This window comes from Meriones unguiculatus, chromosome 9 (genome assembly GCF_030254825.1).
Source record: "Meriones unguiculatus strain TT.TT164.6M chromosome 9, Bangor_MerUng_6.1, whole genome shotgun sequence".
Taxonomy (NCBI): Eukaryota; Metazoa; Chordata; class Mammalia; order Rodentia; family Muridae; genus Meriones; species Meriones unguiculatus.
This window is the reverse complement of record NC_083357.1, coordinates 37,533,223-37,554,383: the sequence shown is the minus strand read 5'-3', so window position 1 is coordinate 37,554,383 and position 21,161 is coordinate 37,533,223. Positions and strand designations below refer to the sequence as shown.

Below are 21,161 nucleotides of genomic sequence, written 5' to 3'. Positions count from 1 at the left end.
TTGGAACTACAGCCACCATTGTTACTACCATCTCATTGGCGGCTGTTGGAGCTACCACCGGGGCATTAGCCAGGAGTCATACTGTGCAGACTGCTCAGACCCTGAATAATCATTTAGCCAATGTAGCTCATCCCTTAGTTGTACATAAAGGAATTAATGCTCAACTAAAAGGAAGCTTGATGGTGTTCAATCAGAGGATTGACCTCGTGCAGGAGCAAATTGATAACCTATGGCAAATCGCTCAACTTGGCTGTCAATGAAAATATGCTGGACTTTGAGTCACTAGCATATAACATGAGAATTTTTCCTGTGCTGCAAATCTGTCTAAACAATTGTCGAGCTATATTTTAGGTAATTGGACTGGAGAATTCGATACTACGATGGAGCAGCTGAGAGTGGCCATTGTCACAGTAAATTCTACCAGAGTGGACGCAGGACTAGCCACAGGATTATCAACATGGATTGCTGCAGCCATGAATCATCTGAAGGAATGGGCAGGCATGGGAGCGTTAGCAGGCCTTCTGGTGTTGGTCTCCTTGGTTTGCCTGTGGTATATATGCAAGATTAGAGTCTCACAACAGGGTGATGCAGCCATGATCATTCAGGCCTTTACAGCCATTGAAGCAGGACATTCTCCCCAAGCATGGTTGGATACCATAAAAAACTAAATGTTACGCTCATGATGTGAGGCTAAGCACTGCACTCAGGGTCAGCCGCTTTGGACCCAGAGAAGAGCATGTCTGATTGCATGCGGGTTGATGCCCCAGGTCCCGCCTCTGAGAAAAAGGTATCAGACGGGTCTGATGCTCTTTGGGTGGATGACACCTAAATGAACATCAGTACAAAGTCCCAATTTATTTCTAATATCAGAGATCAGACCTCTACTCTTGCCTGATGCATCTAAAACAAAAAGGGGGAACTGTAGAGAGCTGCGGAATGCTGTGCCTTAAAGATGGAGCTGGATTCCGCCTTCCACCTTCCCGATAGTGAGTGCTCTCTGTCACGAACAATTCCACATTTGGATAAGGCTGAGGATCTGGCTTGCTTCCATGTATGTGGACCTATCTGCATTGCCCACGTGGCACGCCTGGGTTGGCTACCCAGAGGCTATTTAAGCTGTGGGCTGGCTTTCCCCAGGGTCTGAGGATTGTTCAAGGTTCCTGAATAAACTGCATTGAAAAAAAAAAAGAGTTGTTCTGAGAAAATGAAAAAAAAAAAAAAAAAAAAGAATAAGAAGAGGTTCTGAAGACAAATATCACCAAACTGTACCATATTTAACAAACAGGATGAGAGACATCCCCTGGAGAATTTATAACAGTGAGTATATCATACTAACAACTCTAAAACTCAAAGTCATCTTAACAAATATCAGTAGTTGTAGCTCACTCATTGGCAGAACACTTGACTACCATACAAATCACTAGGTTAGATAACCAGAATCAAATGCAAATTTCATAAAAATCTTTCACGGCTTTGCTAAAATAATTCACTGTAAAAATTACTGTATTCAAAACTTAATTTAAAAATCAAGTTAAGACTGGGAATACAGGTCAGCTATTACATTGCTAGCCTGATAAATGTTGAGGCTCTCAGTTCAATTCTCAGTATTGCCCAAAGAGAAAAACAAAAATCTCATTGGACATTTCAACTATTATTTATGAAATTTAAATATAAATTGTTTGAGTTTCGATGAATTTAAAATTGAAGCAAGAGTAAAATAAGTAGTATATCAAATCATATTGAACCTTTGTCCTTTGTTAAGTGATTGGCATTTAAAAAGATGCTCACATAACTGATTAGGACATTTTAGAGAACAGTCATTATTGTTCATATCTCTATATAGAACAATCATTGTTTTCTTCCTAATGTTAAAGTGTCCAACATTTCATGTAATCTTGATATATGTAATATGATTTTTAACTATTTGTGTCAAATGGGAAACAGAAAAGTTTTCTACTTGAAAATCTTTAACTAACTCACTGCATAAGCACTTTGTCCTAACCAACTTTTCACAAGTTTTATTCTGAAATAACCTGTCAAGTTTTTAAAATCTTATTCTTCATAAAATAATTTAAAACACACTTTGCTAAGGATTAGAAAATGCAGGAAGCAGGGAGAATGATGACATGTAAACACTTTAATCTAGTCTAGAAAACAATAACCTAATCCTGATCAAATTTATTCCAGAAGAAGCACACACTGGAGTCCAAGGTTCTCATCAATCAGTCCTTGAATCAGCACATCTTTTGCCAGTTTTAATATTTCCTGGGAGTCTTCATCCATTTGACTTTCTGGATCTCTGTTTGAGAAAATGACAATCTATTAGTATTCTATTCCACCAGTCACACAGTCTGGTTTAAAGCCGGGGAGGGGAGGGCTGGGGATTTGCCCAAGGTAATTTAGCAGAGCTGCTGAAGGTGTGGATCAGGACAGATCTGATATCATCCCTTAAAAAAAGGATTGTGTGTGTGCATGTGTGTACGGAAGCATGCACGTGCATGTGTGCCACATGTATGCAATGCCTTCAGAGACCAGAAAATGGCATTGTGAGAGCAACCTGTCAGGGGTAATGGGAACCAAACTCTAAAAAGCAGCAAGCATTTTTAACTCCTGAGCTGTCTCTCCGGCCTCAACTCATACATTTCTAACTGATAATCTCTATTTCCTACATATTCAAGAAATACTTGCTAAAGTGGATAATTCAATATATTGATATAAACTTGTTTCAATTATTAGTCATATTGTTAAAAATGCTTTCTTATATTATAAATCACTAAAGGTATCTACACAAGCCCTGCAAGAAACGTTAATACAGGCCTGTGGAGAAGGTTCAGTGGGTAAAGTAGTTGTTGTACAGCACATAGAACTAAATTCAAGTCTCCAGAACCCATGCAAAGATGGGCAGAATGTGGACATTTGTAATCCCAGAGTCTCTTGAGCCTGGCATACACAGTGGTAAAACAGACCTGAGATTGTCCTCTGATCTGTGTACAGAAGCACATGCCTGTAATCACACACTCGTGCACACATATACCATACATACACACAGAAGATTTTTTTTAAACTGATATAAAATGCAATGAATTGCTAACCTGTAATTGTCATGAATCCACATAAGAATATTATACATTTGTTCTCTACACATTGGAGAAGGATGGGAAACAAATTCCACAACAGGATTCAGAAGTTCTCGCAGTTCTACTGGTTCCAATTTTGCCATTATCTTATAAACTATATCCAAACACACCTTTTGCCTTTCATCATCTCTATAATAAAGAATATTTTGGTAACACATAAATTTTAACAATGTTTTTTTTATCAGACCTACAAAACAATGTTTTGTTTTTTATCAGACAGGCAACATTTTCTTCTTGGTCTCAAGTTTCAAAAGTTGTTATAATGTAAAACCTACATATAAAGTCTACTAGTAAAAGAATAATAAAAATGTGGCACATATATACACATACACTGAAAAAATGGAATTTTATTCAGTTAGTTATAAAGAAAAATAAACTCAGGAAAATGGATGGAAAGTATATACTGAGGTAACCTAGACCCACATAGACCACTGCTGCATGTTTTCTAGTAACTGGATCTTAGCTTCAAAATCCCCCCCATCAGTGGACTTGGAAAGGGGCACAGTGGAGATGAGGGAGGGAGGGAGGGAGGGACTGGGAGGGAATGAGGGATCGGGACACGGCTGGGATACAGAGTTAATAAAATGTAACTGATAAAATAAAATAAAATAAAATAAAAATAACAAAAAAAAAAAAACAAAATCACAGAATTATGTGTTTAACCTAGAGTGTCTACATAGAAAGGGTCCATAAGATGGGAGAGAGAAAGAGGTCTTAAGTGGGGAGTGGACAGAAAAAAACACGTGTGATATGAAAAGTAGATAGAGCATGGGGAAAGAATAAGGAAAAAAAGAAGGAGGGAGAAAACTATGGGTTGAAAAGTTTAAGAGGGGATTAGCATGAGAGGATGGAACAGAAGAGAGAATTTGGGGGAAAATAACCAAAACAAATGACTTACAGAAAACCTTATGGAAACTCATTATTTTGTGAAGATTAAATAATTAAAAAGCAGGTCTGTCTGTCTGGTTGGTTGGTTTTGTTTTAAGACAGTGTTTCTCTGTGTAGCTTTGGCAGTCTTGGAATTCTCTGTGTAGACCAAGCTGGCCTTGAACTCACAGAGATCCACTTGCCTCTGTCTCCTGAGGGCTGGGATTAAAGACATGTGACACCACCATACAAAAAGTAGATTTTTAAAAAAGAGTTTGAATGGAGGTACACTACATGGGTAGACAACACTACTGATACAAGCCATGGGTGATTAAATGAAAATCCAAGTGCCAGGGATAGGCTACCTCCTTGCACTGATGGTCAAGGAAACTCCATTGAACCTTAGAATAACACAGACTGTTGCTATTTAACTTAGTTACCCATTAGATCTAAATGATAAGACTCTACTGCTGAAACAATATACACTTTTGATTACAAGACATAGAAAAATTAAACTGGTCCTGACTTGCATACTTCTTCCCTGCTAGCTTTCGTATTTTCCGAAGGTGCTATGCTATCCACGCCATTGAGGAAGAAAAGTAACCATTGGTTCTACCTAGTAGTAGTCCCCACATGTAAGGCCTGATGTGCCCACTGAAACAACAGTGTTGTGAATGCTTTAGGGATAACCAACTGCTTTCTGATTAGTCTAAAGTCTGCTCCATAAAAAGGAATCTATGCTTGTACTATAAACCCTGTCAAAAGTTCATGGCTAGGGAGATCATAGGCTTAAGGGAACAACTTACTACTGCTAAATAAGAGACACCTAAATATTTCATACCCACAGATTAATGATGCTCTCAACCTTGGGTAGAAAGCTTTCCTTTTGAAATGGATAATATAAATTCACAAGTGGTCAAAGTTCTGAATAAATGACTGTTGACTGTTGAGTCCTAAACAGGATAGCTATATCCCACCCAGCCACCCAAGTATCAGGAAGTATCATCCATCAAGAGTAGGAAGACTGTTAACAACCAAAGGATAAAGAAGAATGTTGTGAAGTACTATCCTCAGGACATGAGATGACCACTGCATACATGCACTCACAGAAGAAACTGATCACTACATGCACAAGATTGAACCTATCACTGACATATGATGGAAGCTCATGACATTCTACCCCTAATGAGAAGCTATTGGTAGTTAATAGTTGTTGGGGGAGGATGAATCAGTTTTCTTCAGTGGTGCAGCCATTATTAAGGTGCCTAGGACCAGTAAATAAACCCACATCTATGTACATAAAAGTTAAACTCAATGGACTATTAAACAAGAGAAAAGAGAGAAGATAAAAGTCAAGATGGGAGCATGTTGGTAAGAAGGGTTCTAAGGGTAATGGGATGGGGCACAACAGAAAACTAGGATTCTTATCAAAAGACATATATAGGTGTATGTGCAAAATTGTCAAAGAATACATAAAAGTTATTTTTAAAAAGGAATTCTAAAAGACAACCATGTACAACTTAACAACTCTCCTACCAAAATAATCAACCAGGAAAAAACTGGTGAGTTCCAGGCACATGCAACCAAGGAAGATTAAAATGTAAAAATATAAATATGAAGTGATTAATAATAAATGGGAAGCTTGAAGTGATCATTCAAAACATCACAACAACAACAACAACAAAAGTCCAGGGTCAGATTACAGCATGGCTAAAGCACACCAACGATTTCTTCTTTTTCTTTTTTTTTTTTTTTTCTGATACAATGTTTCTGTGTAGCCTTGGCTGTCCTGGACTTGTTTTATACACCAAGCTGGCCTCAAACTCACAGAGATAAGCTATACTGACATTTTAAAAAGCTGAAAAAAGAAAGGCAGACTAATTTACTCACAGTCATGTTAATCTCTTAGATTCAACACTCATGATTGTGATTACCATGATCATGTAAAAGGAGAACAGGTGAAGGATATTAACTCTTTTATAACTATAAGATTATTTCAAAATAAAGTTCATTTAAAGAAAATAATGGTGACAGATAAAAATATGAAGGACTCAGGTCAAAAACACTTTCAGGTGCTACCTACTATGTCAGATAGTGCCTGAGCCCTAAAGGAGCAAAAGCGTTATTTCTTTATCTCCTGTTTCTGAAAGCAGTCAGCTTTCAGGATGTACTAAAGGAGAGCAGAGGACAGTGACATTCATTCTTTGTTATCAGTACATTCCATACTTACCAGTATTTTATCCCTGTGATATATACAAAGGTCACAAAGGTAAGAGAATAGAGAAATAAGGGACCAACTGCTTTATCTTAAAATTACCTTCTAGTCTACTGCAACTTTGAAAAGAAGTGAACAATTTTAACATAAGAAGGCTCTTGCCTGTCAAAATAGGTATAAAACTAAAAACCATGCACAAATCTAAAAGATAGCCCAAAGTACTACATTATAGCAGTGTTCTTCATTTGTGTGAGAACTATGGAAGGATGGGACTGGATTTGGCCACATGAGGCTCCAAAAACAGAGGAGCTATGATAGGCTCATATTTTACTCTTACTCTCATCACTTTTCCCTCTTGAGTTCAAATTTCACAAATATGCTTCTTTTGAACACTCGTAAGTGGCTCATAGTTACATAAGTCTATTATTTGTGGCCTACCTGCATTCTAGGCAGTGAATTATTTGTGGCCTACCTGCATTCTAGGCAGTGAATTATTTGTGGCCTACCTGCATTCTAGACAGTGAATTATTTGTGGCCTACCTGCATTCTAGACAGTGAATTATTTGTGGCCTACCTGCATTCTAGGCAGTGAATTATTTGTGGCCTACCTGCATTCTAGGCAGTGAATTATTTGTGGCCTACCTGCATTCTAGGCAGTGAATTATTTGTGGCCTACCTGCATTCTAGGCAGTGAGGCCTGATATTCACTTACCTATGTCTCATGACTTGAAGAAAGTTCTTACTCTTTAGTTCTAAGTATAGGCCTGTAATCTCCTCTGCTCGACAAAGCACTACTTCCAGACAAAGAGTCTTCATTACTCCATGAAATTTTGGCAGCATAAAGAAGAGAGCATTCAAGAACCTGGGTAAGTGAGAGGGTTTATGAGAAGATGGCCCATGATATGTCTCCCTTACCTCCTACCCATATGCCATTCCTGATGTCATTGTCCCTTACCTGTCAGCAAGAGGAGGAAAGCCCTTAACTATTTTGTTTAAGCATACAACAAATTTGTCTTCCATAGTATTTTGATGTTGTTTAAGTTGTTTTACAACCAATTCACATACCGACTCTGTTATCACCTGAAAAAATTAAGTAAAGTTTCCTTTCAAGCACACATAAGTGAAACACTATAGTAAGTGCTGAAAACAAATTTTATTTTAATTAAGTTACTCCAAGAAAGATGCCCAGGGTTAGGACCTTCAGCAAGGTTTACACTTAAGTGATGATACTGAGTGTCAGGAATGGGCCTGGTTTGCAGTAGCTACCAGACAGCCACAGGTTCCCAGGCCCTGACTGCAATATTGAGTGAGTAAGGCACACCTTGGGTACTGTGCTAGGATCCAATGCCCTGTGCTTCTGACATAAAAACACTGCAACTCCTCTGAGAAGATATAATTAGCTTTAGTTTAATGTTTACCAAACACAGTTCAAGACATTTAACTCTATCTCAAATGGCCCCCCTACTACAGTCTTCCTGCATGTATCACAGTCTATTCATCATTCATTACTAACTGTTAAATATTCATTTGTATATTATCAGTCTACTCCCCCAAATTATAGCTCCCCCAGGGCCGAGATGTGGCCTATCTGTTTCCTGCTGTATCTCTAGGATCTGGAATCAACATGTAAGTTTTCAAAAGCAAGGACTTAGTATGGACAATGTACGCATGGAAGACTCATTGAAAATCATGAAAATACTCATGTAGAGATTTAAATAATTGAAATGTTCTACATGAGATTTATTTGAAATTATTTGAATGATACATACAGTGTATCTGTTAGGGCTGAGAGAGTGCTACCTAGCCTAATATGTGTCTTTTCATTAAAAGTATTTATTCTGGTGACAGGATGAAATGATCAGTTTAGTATATATTAAGAAAGAACAGTACAAATCAGGCAATCAGAAGGCACACTCGTGACAACAGCCAGCACAGAGGTGTTGAGAGTGGCTTGGTGGGTAGACCAGGAGCCACTCTACTTAGGTTTCATTTTATTTTTTTAGATTCTTACACTAAATCCATACTAAATTTAATTCAGGAAATAATGCAAGGCAAAGTATGTATTAAGCAGAAATCTAAGTAATGAGAAAATAAAGCTAGGACTCCACTGTGACTTCCTAATATGTGATAAAGATAAAGAACAATGAGCATTTTAAACCTGACATTCATTGACATCACAATCGTGTCCTACCAAGGTTATTCTCAGGTAAACTTTTTTCACAGTTTTACAATGAACAGTGATGAATGGCTTCCCAATACGTAGGAAATAAGCAATGTATACAGAACTAGTCCTAAACAAGTCACTTGTACCACTCCTTTCTAGGGACTCAGGAACAGTATGAAAGGGGATAAAAGTATATAAGAGCTGGAATATAGGATCAAGAGCTAGGAAATTTTATTCCCTAGAATCATTACAACTAATGTGTAATGGAAGTTTTGATTTCTTTAAAAACTCAGTTATGTTAGGTAAATGTTTTTGTTTTAATCCCAAGTGTGGGATTTTAGTTGGGTTATAGTTTGTTTATATTGGTTAATTGTCACATGTGTGGTATGGCTTTTGCCAGCTGGTAACAGCCTTCCACATGCACAGAGAAGGGTGTGGTCTAGGACTCTGAGGATATAAATTTGAGAGCTTAGAGTTGGTGTGTGGCATGCAGCACTTTGGAGAGATTATGTGATGGTTTGGAGAAGACAGACAAGAGAGAAATACTTTCGGATGCAGCGGCTTGAAGAAGACTGTTGGCTATGTCTGCTGTTGGTAAAGCCCTAAAAGAACCCATTGACCATAAACTGCAGAAAGAAATAAAGGGCCCTTCTCTCTCCTACTAGGGTTGGGAGGTTGGAAGGGAGGTTGAGGACTATGTATCCCAAATAAAGTAGAGTTATAAAACAAGCACTACACTAATGTAATCATTAACTCAGATTCACAGTTATCTACATTAGACTAACCCTATGTTTAATCTGTCAAGGAAGGGCTCACAGGGCCCCACCCCTTACCCATGAATTAGTTATTGGCTATTGATAATATTCTGGGAGATGGAGAATCATTGCTATTAGTAGTATACCTGCTGCTGGCCTACCAGGCCCCAACATATAGCTCCAAAACAGTAGTCACACAAATGTCTTTGACTTCATGAGTCACAAAACAAAATGAATACATAAGAACAAGAGAGAGGCGGAGTGGGGGGAGGGAGGAAGAGAGAGATGGAGGGAGAGAGAGACTGACTTGTGGGAAGGGTGGAGGGTAGACCAAGGCAGTAGCAAGGTAGTACAAGTGTTGAGTATACAAGGCACATAAATGTAAAAGCGTTATTTATGTAAAAGAAAAAGAGGTAATAAAAGTTAAATATAAATATAAATTATAAATAAGGGGGGAGCTGAGATGCCAAAATAAAAATGAAGTTCCATTTTCCTAAGTGTTTGCTTTCTTGACTTAATTTTACTTTAAGTTCAAATACATTTTCAGTCAGGTAAATGGGTAAGGGTCCAATTTGCTGTCTTGGTCCCTTCTTGTCCATTCCAGGTTGCTAGCACCATTAAATCTGTCCTTTTCCATCCTGGCAGCCTCCACAGCACAGCCTCCACCCTGTTTTTCGCTTCAGAAGAGGAATTAGCATGGATATACAAATTTGGAATGGATAAAGATGGCTTTCAAATTCATGAGGTTAGATTAGGTGCTGAGACCACCAACACAGAACAAAGAGCTAAAGAAACAGTCACACAGTGAGATTGTGAGCCAAGAGGGCAACCTGGAGGCACTGGCTGCCTGACTAGGCATTCTACACAGAATACAGCAGTTAGACTAGCATTTGCATGTTTCTGGCTGCTGGGGCAGGCAGGACTTCATGCACACTAGACAAGTGCTCTTTCACTCACCCATCCCTAAGTCCCTACATAGCATCCCACCACAAGCAGTGCTGTTAACATGAGGGAAGCCCTACAACGCCCAGTTTGTCTCGAGGATACAGGTAATCACAGTCACAAGTGCATTGTGCAGCACTCACGTGTTTTCTTTCAGCAAGATGATGGAGAATAAGTCCTAGAACTTCTGCTGCAGCTGCATATACTTCTTTATACCTCACAAAGGACATGTTATTTACTAAAGCTTCAAAATACCTAAAAGAAAAAAGAAAACAAGCACAGAACACTCCATTCAGATATATGACACAAAAAAAATGTGGTAATCCTTCTCCTTATGTTACATTAATAGGCAAATTGAGAAAATATAAATATAAAATATGATATAAATTACTTAAATATACATTTAAATGTGCATGAATATACATTTATGAGTTCTGGCTTCATAACCATAAAAATCTACTGTCCAATCCCAAGTCATCACGGCAATAAGAGTGATGCAATAAACCCTCTAATAGAAAGGAAAGAGTATCTAAGATTTCCTGTCAAAAGCCATCTATAGGCAACACAATTCTGAGAATGAGAAGGCTGATACTCTGCAGAGAGTGACACATTAATTTTTGGCCTTTATAGCATCTCTTGGTGATGAAAACAAGTTTTCAAGACTCTGCTGAGCTACTAGCTGCCTTAGCTCTGAACCCACACTATATATAGCAACAGCAGCAGGTGCAACTCGTCTAAAGGCTAATAATATGAATCAATCATAATTGAAATTGCCCACCCCCAGCCACAGAGGTGAGGAACCTAGGAGTGTAAGACTAAACCTACAGAATGTTAAATGGACATCAACTTTAAAAAATCATAGAGGTCAGGGCAAGAAGCCTGGCATGGTAGAACACACTTTTAATTGCTTGGAAGGAGAGGCAGATGGGTACCTGAGTTTGAGACCAGTCTGGTCTACAAAGCAGTTCCAGGATATCTAGAGCTATATAGTAAGACACTGGCTTAAAAAAAAATAAAAAATAAAAAAGGCCAGTACCTTTTGTCACGTTCCTATAGCCTCTTTTCTCCACACACCATACCTACCCCATTCTGAGTTTGTGACTGCCATCATGCAAGACAGGATAAAGTGAGGCAAGAGCCCAGGAAGATAGCTGTCAGTAAAGGGGCATCCCTTATCAGAGTCAAAACAGTTCAAATCCTCTCATATAGCCCATGGTACTTATAAGAATAAATATTTAAAACAAGAAAAGGGGCAAGGAAGACAGGCAAGTGGGTAAGAGAATGTGTTGTACAAACATGAGGACCGGAGCACAAAGCGGGGCATGACCACATAAGCCTGTGACCTTAGTATTGAGGGCAAACACAAGAATATTCCAGGAGCTGGCTGGCCATCTAACACAGTGAAAAATAAAAGGAAATATCTAACAACAACTTCAGTTTATAGATATATAAAGAACAATTATACTAATTAAAACTGTTTCATTACACTTATTTATTTAGTATGTCTAGGCCACAGCATGTGTGGAAGTCTGGGAACAATTTGGGAGAACTGGTTTTCTCCTTCTATCATGTGGGTCCCAGGGACTAAACTCAATTTATCAGGCTTGGCTGCAGACACCTTTGTTCTTGAACCATCTTGCTAGCCCAAACTTAGAAAAAAAAAAAGTTAACTTACATTCCTTCTTCACTCCAGAAACATTTCTCCTTCCAAATGGCCTACAATTTCAGCCTTAGAATTTTATCTACAAGTATTTCTAACATTGGTCTGGTCCTTAGATATATTAATACTACATCTGAAAGTTAAATCCAAAGACTTTATTTAAAAAAAAGAAAGAAAGAAACAAGCAAAAGTACAGTACTTACTTGGTACTACTTATGTCACATTTTGGGTCATAGGGAGGCAAATTATTAGCTACTACAATGCCTAGTAATTGAATTCCTACAGAGTTATCCTTAGAATTAGGGTCCTTACGCGAAAAGTTTTCAAATATTAACCTGTAACATAGCACAAGGGAAAGAACACAGATAGTTATATAATGAATGAGAAACAGGAAAAGATAAAGCATTTTCTATAGCAAATCTTCAGGTAAACAGTACAAGGAACACTTGACCCTGTCCTCCTTCCAAGGCCCTGCTTGTTAATACCCACTTATCTGTTAGTTATTACCTACTCTCATTATTTGTCCCAATCCTGTCAAGAGTTTTAGCTTGCTTCAGTCAAGGCTAATGCATCAAACTAAGCCTGCGAGGGGTAGTGTAGGACAGTAAACCCCAACTGCGCTGTTTGGAATCAAAAGTGAAGGAGGTCTGAAGAACAGGGAGGGAACCACTGCGAGCACCGAGGAACCAGAAATGCTTCTGGTGTCAAACGCTTGAGTTGTAATTTTATCAGTAGCAAAGTTTACCTTATAAATGGACTTTATTACTATAATTATTTTTGGTTTTGGCAATCTCTTAAAAATTATATTCTTTATAATTCATGTAATTATACTTCACTGAGGTTGCCAATTAAAACTTGCTGTGCTTTGACCTTTTTCTAAGCAATGTAAAAACTAGTAAATACATACCCGTAAGGAATGGAAAGACACTCCTTCCAGCATTCAACAAGGGTTTTAATAATTTCAAGGTTGTGTCGAAACACAGCTCTTTTGGGATGGAAGACATGTTTCATTAGAAAATGAAGCAATCGATTTGCTAATACTTCGTCTCTAGGGACCCCCTGAAAATATATTGAAATTTTTGTAAGACAGAATATTCCATTCTGGAAGAGTATCTCACTCTAAATCCATTTATTATTATTGTTTTGAAACAGGCTTCCACATAGCACAGGCTAGATTCAAACTTACTATATAGCTGAGGCTGTTCTTGAACTACTGAACCTCTGAAGTAGTGGAACTGTAAGCATGTACCATCAGGTCTAGCCTGGTTAGTAATCCAAATAGCCAATTCTAAAAGGAACTTAGCATTTAAATGAGAAATCTAGTTTCTGGTTAAACCCTAAGTGGTTTTTCAATGTTAACTATAGACAGTATCTTTTCTTAGACAGTACTAAGTTTGTGGGTGTTCAGATGTGGGCACAGTCAATGCAATGTGGCCTCAGAGGGAGCTGCTACAGTCAGGGGCCCAAACCCTGGTTGGCATGCTCTTCATATTATCTGTCCAGAGATCCACTCATCGTCTCTGTTGGAGGCACCTAATAAAGGTTCTCTCCAGGTACATCTGCTAAGACCTGATTATGGTGGGAAGGGAGTCAGTGAACTTGTTTCATCAGTACCTACTGTACTTTGGCTCTTAGCCCTTCTTACACCTTCTCTGTAGCTTAGGCAATAAAGCTGCAAGGGCCCTTTGCTCAGGGTCCCTCACCACTGTGTCACCTGGTACCTGACTAGTCTTCTATCCCAGTGATTCCATCCACTTCACCAGAGAAGTTACTGAAAGCAGCACCACCACTTCCCTTTTTATGTTTATTGCTATGCCTGGTACTGGCAATTCTACTTTCTCAAGTGTAGCTGAGTTCCTCTTGGACTTTCTGATGGTTCTAAAGTTAATTAAATACCCTAATTATTTCTTATTTTTAGTCACACTATTAACTATTTCATCACATCAATACCAAGAACTCTAGATTTGGCTTATTGTGAAATAAACAAAACAGGAACATCCAGACAAATACATGAAAAAGCTACACAAGTGTGTATTAAGGATGGTGAATGTGATAAACTTACGTGAAACCCTTTGTACACTACCTGTGCTCATGTTTCCAAATCAATAAGCAAAGATCTATTTTACCAACCTACTATGGTGCATACCAACTACTCTAAGCGTTATGCAATGGCAGTTATTTCCCAGGTGTTCTCAACAACTTTACAGATAACAATTAACACTGTGAGAGTGAATAAACTATCAGATAAGTGCCTCGAAATACAGGGACCTGAAGCACCAAAGACATTCTCAATTATAGAAATAATCATAGCAATTCTGTTACCTAGCTTCCAATTTCCTAGCAAGTAAAAGCAATAAACAAAACACCCAGCAGCTTAGTAAGAAAGGCAAGGTCAATAGGCTTACCAAAGGTGATAAGAGAAGATAAAAGCAAGCAGTGATACAGTGAAGCATAGGTGCATTATAGAAAGTAATACAACTATAGCTAAAATAGTAACATCACATCAAGAGGACTCATCTGGTATTCCCACTGGGCATCAGAAAAGAAATGATATATTACTACATAAGAGTAATGTTCCTTACCATAGGCGTAGCTAAGCCTGTCCAGGAGAGAAGAGTAGCTACTATTTCCACCACCATGTAGTGAATCCCTTCTCCATTGTTCTCACAAACAACCAGTTGTAGCAATGGGCCAAACCAGTGCTTTGCATAAGGGCGAAAGACCTGTAGAAAAGATTTAAATGCCAAGTATAGATAACTGTTCTAAAGACTAAAGTATTAATACAAGAATATATTCTCCCTCAGCTGACATTTTATGACTTGAAATAAACTAAAACATTTGTAACTTCTATTTATCAAACATAATATGATTCAGTTTACACTGAATTATCTCAAGAACTCCTGAAGAACTCAATGGAAGGAGATTTATAATGAATCTCACTACTTAAACTCAACAACTGAACTACTTAAACTCTGTCCTCAGTAATATGTAGCTACAAAACATTATTTATGCACATGTATAAGACATGAGAAATAAGAGCATAACAGTCAGAAACACAAGTACCTAAATATTTTAATGTCTTCCTATGTTCTGTGTCACTTTGTTCTAAACATTTTTGTTTGTTTGTTTGTTTGTTTTTTCAAGACAGGATTTTTCTGTGTAACAGCCCTGGCTATCCTGGAATTCTCTTTTATAGACCAGGCTGGCCTCAAGTTCCTCCGGAATGCTGAGATTAAAGCTGTCTACCACCATGCCCGGATAATACATTTTTAAGATCTCTGGCACCCAAATAAGCAGATCCATATACTAAATTTCATTTACTTATTTTAGAAATTGCAGCATGCCATTTTGGTGAAAAAGACTGAAGATTATAATACAAACTAGAGCTGTAACTTTTCCATCCTCTCTTTTTTAAGGAAATGTCAGTAAAAACAAAATATCTAGCATACTATATGTATACCTGTGGTTTTACTATAAACTATACACATATAAAATTCTTTATTATGGTATTACAGTACAACAAACACCTAAAGGCTTAAATGTTAAAAAATAAATGTAAACATAAGTTAGTTCTGTAAGGTGAAAATTGGGTTATCTCCTTTTAGAAGCTCTCCACTTTATAGTCAGACAGTGAAGAGCTTAAGATAGCCTAAATATAACTCCATTTTGAAATAAAGATCTTGACTGGGAACTGAATTCAGGTACCAGGAAATATCACAGAATGTACACCTGGCAGAAAACAAAGTTAACTCTCCTAGCAACAGCCTCTAGGAAATATAACAGAATAAATGCTTCATAGAAAATAGAGACAAACTCCCTGGCAATAATCAATGGGAATCAGTTGAGAATCGGGTGGGAAAATTCTCCCCAATGTTTCAGATATGGTTTAGAAAAATAGCCATTGTGATTATAAGCCTTAGCCATTGTGATTATGTGCCTCAGAAAAGGTCACCTGACCCTGCTAAACTTCACCCAATTCTGTAACGCCAAGGCTTGTGCCCCCCTGCTTGCTGCCATGGAAACCCCCTGCTCACAGACTTTCCCTTTAAAAATCCTGTTCACTCAGAGCTCGGGGTCCCACTTCTCTACTGCTGCGCCTGTGAGACTTGGGTCCCGAGTTCGATCGCTCTCGTAATAAAGCTCTCTTGCAATTGCATCGAGTCGTCTCCTGGTGGTCTCTGAGGGTCCCGTGAACCTGGCATAACAACAGTATACACACAGGCTCTGGGGGCTTGTCCATGAAACCCCTCAGACACTCACTGTCACTCTTGCAAATGCAGTACAGCACTGTAAGAGGCTTTCTGTCAGTTCCAAGAAATCAACCAATAATGCTGAACAATGGCACAATTAAACCAGCACTTGGAAGAACATGAGCTAAAAATCACCTATGGTCCCAAATACTATGGGCTGAACTCTATGCCCCCAAAAATCTGTTGTCTCCAAAGAAACTTTCAGAACATGACCTTATTTGGAGATACGGTATTTCTTTCCACATGTAATTAAATCAATGTGAAGGATTAAAGTAGGCTGCAATCCCACACACTGAACCCTTAGTAAGAGAATATTTGAAAACAGAAGCACCAACAAGAGGGTGTGAATATAAGAACACCAACTCCATGTAGAGAAAGCTTGAGTCAACAGTCCTAAGAACATCAGACCTTGGACATTTGGCCTGCAGAGCCATTATATAAGCCTCACTGTGATCTTGGGACCGAATTACTAGTGATGGCAAGTTCACCTTTCTGGCACGTGTTATATGCAAAAAACTAATACATTTACCTACTGCCTAGATAAAGATAGCATTTTACATACAGTTAACAGGCATATTTTTACCCATTTATCTGTGACATTGACTAAGGCTTGTAGCCTTAGGAAAGAGGCCAAACATGCTGTATAGGAAGTTCACTTCTAATTCCAGACAATAGTTAAGATATTTAACAAAAAGGTTTTTAGAATTGTCTAATTTGTTGTGATTAATTGTGAGAACTATAATTCCATGTTCTATTTCTTAAAGGCTTTATTGGTTGTGGTATTTCCAAAGCAGAAGCTCAGCAGCACACAGAACTATTGAGAAATCTTAAAATCTACATACCTCTTCTGTATTAATAACAAGCTTGGCTAAGAAGAGGCGGATATTTAAAGATACTGATGCATTTCCTAGTTTGTCATGAAGAAACTTCATCCATGGTGGAAGATCTTTTGAACCCTGAAATAAAACATAATCTTACTCTGAAAATTGGAGTAAAAGCACATCATATGTCGCTACTATAATAAAGTGAAAAATAAACAGGAAACAAGCTAGAAATCCACCACGGAGGGCCTCTGAAAGGCTCTGCCCTGCAGACTATCAAAGCAGATGCTGAGACTTATGGCCAACTGTTGGGCATTGTGCATGGAATCTTATGAAAGAAGTGAGAAATAGTAAGATCTGGAGAGGACAGGAACTCCACAAGGAGAGCAACAGAACCAGAAAATTTGAACACAGGGGTCTTCCAGAGACTCATATTCCAACCAAGCACCAGGCATGGAGATAACCTAAAACCCCTGCACAGATGTAGCCCATGGCAGTTTAGTGTCCAAGTAGGTTCCATAGTAATGGAAAGAGGGACTGCCTCTGACATAATCTGATTGGCCTGCTCTTTGATCACTCCCCCATGAGGGAGGAGCAGCCTTACCAGGCCACAGAAGATGACAATGCAGGCACTCCTGATGAGATCTGGTAGACTAAGATCAGAAGGAAGGAGAGGAGGTCCTCCCCTATCAGTGGACATGAGGAGGGGCATTCGTGAAGAAGGGGGAGGGAAGGTGAGGTCGGGAGGGGAGGAGGGAAGGGCTTATGGGGGGGATACAAAGTGAATAAAGTGTAGTTAATAAAAAAAAAAGAAAGTGAAAAAGATGTGAAGAACAAAGAATCTACCTTTAATGTGCAATGCTGCTTACTCAATATGAAAAGCCAATCCCTAAAGTGACAACCAATTGATAATATTGAGAGAAAACATAAGGAGAAAAATACCTCTTCTCCCCTGGGTGTGATCAGATTTCTCTGCATGTGCTTAATCAGGGCTGTCATGGTAGCCATACATTCATGTTGATTGAGCTCATCCATCTCTAACTCCAGGATATCACCCTGGGCCATGGCATCTTGATGTTCCTATGAAGAAGAACATAGCCATGCAGATGCCACTGCTAAATGTTGCTGGAGGACACTCATTTAAGGAGAAGCAGCTTAAACGATAAAACTTAACTGAAAATAATTATCTGATAATAATATAAATGTGGTAAGTTTTAATACAGAACTAAAAAAGTAAACAGAACTTCAAGTTTTCCTTACATTACAAACACATACACCCTCAGCTCATATGGTGGTTTGAAAGAAAATGTCCCCTATAGGGGGCATTATGAAAGTCTACTTATGAAAGAAGTAGCACTTTCAGAGAGTGGCCTTGTTGGAGTAGGTGTGGCCTTGGAGGAAATAGGACACAGTCTCCTGCTGCCTGCAAATCAAGATGTAGAACTCTCAGCAACTTCTCCAGCACTATATCTGCCTAGATGCTGTCATGCTTCCTGCCATGATAATAATGGATTAAACCTCTGAATCTGTAAGCCAGCCTCAATTAAATGTTTTTCTTGATAAGAGTTGGGGTGGTCACGGTGTCTCTTCACAGCAAGAAAACTTTAAGACAGCTTCCATCTGCCAATAATGGGAGGCCACAGCTCAGTTTAGTCATCTTTGCTATCTGAGGTCCTGACCTCTAACTTACCAAATATGATTACTGAGTAACAGTGAAAGAGCTGGCTTAGATCTTGTAAATTCTCCAAATCAACATTACTACTACAGGGCTACTGAGTCTGACAGAAAACTGATTCCCTAGTAATTACAAGGTACAACAGTAACTAACTTTCTTTATAAATTTTAACAACACTCTTAATATGTAAAATGTGATCACCTGTCTCTGATAATGGCCAGTGGTAGGTCTACAATCTTGAGAACTGTATGAATAGCTGTGAACTCCAGTTGAGAAATCAAATTGACTCATTTCTTCACTTAGGCTACTGTCGGTCAAATATGACAATGAAGACATATAATGAGGGCTGCCTGAAAAATAAGCAGGAAGGAAATATATTTGTACTCAAATATGGACAATAAGACTCAAACTCAAAAAATATTGAAATTAAATGATACTTCAGCTAAGGTTTTCATCAATTCTGTGACAGTCCCTTGTACAGATTAGTATAAGGAACACAGAAACAAAGACTTTCCCCTGCCTTTGTCACTGTTTACTGTCAGAAAAAGAAATCTAGTTAAACTGAATGCCATTTTTAAGTAACTTTCATGTTGCACATTTTGTTCATCAAATTTAACACAGATACAAGAAGATTTTGCTAATCAGTAGGATGGACTGTAGGGATTTAGAAAATAGGTCCAAAGCTTATCTTAAGATCAAAATAGTATGTTATAAAAATAAACATATAAGTACATATCAAAATAAGGAGCATGTGAAAGAACAGACGATCAAGTTTATTCAGAGATGTCAGGGGAAGCCTCTTTGGCAAGCTGATAGCAAATAAAATTCCTCAAGGCACATTATTACCTACAGCTGAGATGATAACAGGGCCAAAGCAAGTCTAGGGCCCACAAGGCACAGACAGGGCTGCTGGGTGGAATGGAGAGCAGAGAGAGCAGCAGTTGTGCCAGGCAGCAGGTCAGAGGCCTTGGGCATCTGTTCTGAGGAAGATGCAATATGCTGGGAAGTTTAGAAGAGAGTGGAATAAGGACAGGGCTTACATTTTGTTTGTTTGTTTTTTGAGACAAGTTTTCTTTGTGTAGCTCTGGATGTCCTGAAACTCACTTTGTAGACTAGGCTCAACACAAACTCAGAGATCCATCTGCCTCTGCTTCCGGAGTACTGGAATTATATTTTAATACAGATCTCTGAATCTAGATAATGAGAATATAACTTATGTTCAAACAAACAAACAAACAAAAAATATATCCACTGCCACATGGGAAAAAAAAGATAAGCAAACTAAATTTCAATGTTTGAGTATTTAAAAAATTTTTATTAAAAAATGTATTACTGTACATGGTGGTAAATACCTTTAATCCCAGCACTATGGAGTTGGAGGCAGAGGCAGGCAGTCTGTTCCAGGGCAGTCTGGTCTACATAGTGAATTACACAGCAGCCTGGACTATATACTGAGACCAGGTGCTTTCATGCTGTGTTTATGTGTATGCCATGATATGTGAGTGAAGGTCAGAGAATACCCTTTCAGGAGGAGAAGGTTCTCTCCTTCAGCCAACTACATGCCAGCTGGCTGTGAGTATCTGGGTACTTATGCCATCTCCCTGAAGGAGCACTGGAAGTACAGCATTCAGCTTTTTCATATAGGTTCCAAAGTTTAAACTCAAATCATAAGGTTTATGAAGCACAAATTTTTTATCCACCAAGCCATCTTGCTGGCAACTATTTTTTTCATTTTCATAAACAAGTATCAACTACTAGAAGCATTCTAAGTCATTCTGAAAGTGTCCTACCTGAAGCTCCATTTGCATCCCTGGCCTCTTTCCTAATTTCAATGTACTTTTTCTTTCTTTCCATAGGAACCTATTAGGTAAAACAATTATATAATTCACAGTGTTTTAGAATTATGGTTACATCATTTTTTTTTTTTTGCAATAATATAGATACACCCTTTACTAACTAAAAAAGACACTTTTGGGAATTTAAAAGTATTTAAAATCATTCTTAAAAAGAAATGTGTATGTGTTTTCAGGACAGCCTTTCCCAAAGATTTTCCTGAACCTAACTGAAACACTTAGCTTGAGTATGACTCTCTGTTTTAATGCTTTCATTAGGCTTGCATTATTAACATTTTTCACTTGACCTTTAAGCCTAGGTTTCCTCAGCTGTACAGCTAAGCAAGTGTCCATGCATTGATAAGTCTGGGAGACTTTGTTTTCATTTTTTTCAACATATCCCTAGGGGGAAACATCCTATTCTTATTCTGAAAGAGCACATTCAGGAGCATGGATAAAACACTATAACATAGTCAGGTCAAAAACTCTGAGGGAAATGAATATGCCATGGAATGCAAGCTTAGTGCTTTGTGCACCTTCCCATTTCAGAGGGATGCATGAAAGCAGCAGCTATCATTTCACCCACAGCTAAGTCTGCAAGCAGAGCCTAGATAAAACCAAATATGTCCCACCTGCTAGAGCAAATCTCCCAGCTATTCCTCTGACTTCCTCATTGTCCCCATTACTCAACTAGGGCCAGATTCATTAGTATGAATCTTAATTTTTTGATTGGAGAAAATCACTCAGAAATCAAATTCCTTGTATTGGCACTGTCTTCTTTCACGATCAGGAGAAGGAACAACCAAATTCTGTTGAATGCTAGGACAGCTGTGGGAGGGGACA

The 21,161-nt window shown here is 38.4% G+C and overlaps 1 protein-coding gene across 2 annotated transcripts in view; it reads right to left on the bottom strand.

Moving 5' to 3' along the window:
* Prkdc (protein kinase, DNA-activated, catalytic subunit) overlaps positions 1-21,161 on the bottom strand; it is a 203,951-nt gene that overhangs the window by 80,714 nt on the left and 102,076 nt on the right. For both annotated transcript variants that reach the window (XM_060391032.1, XM_060391033.1), the window contains 12 exons: positions 20,277-20,346; positions 18,688-18,836; positions 17,754-17,891; positions 16,833-16,946; positions 14,323-14,463; positions 12,648-12,799; positions 11,944-12,075; positions 10,224-10,335; positions 7,175-7,299; positions 6,932-7,081; positions 3,093-3,266; positions 2,201-2,299 (listed from right to left, as the gene is read on the bottom strand). In XM_060391032.1, the coding sequence (XP_060247015.1) occupies positions 2,201-2,299; positions 3,093-3,266; positions 6,932-7,081; positions 7,175-7,299; positions 10,224-10,335; positions 11,944-12,075; positions 12,648-12,799; positions 14,323-14,463; positions 16,833-16,946; positions 17,754-17,891; positions 18,688-18,836; positions 20,277-20,346 (1,556 nt within the window). The remainder of the gene's footprint in view (positions 1-2,200; positions 2,300-3,092; positions 3,267-6,931; positions 7,082-7,174; positions 7,300-10,223; positions 10,336-11,943; positions 12,076-12,647; positions 12,800-14,322; positions 14,464-16,832; positions 16,947-17,753; positions 17,892-18,687; positions 18,837-20,276; positions 20,347-21,161) is intronic.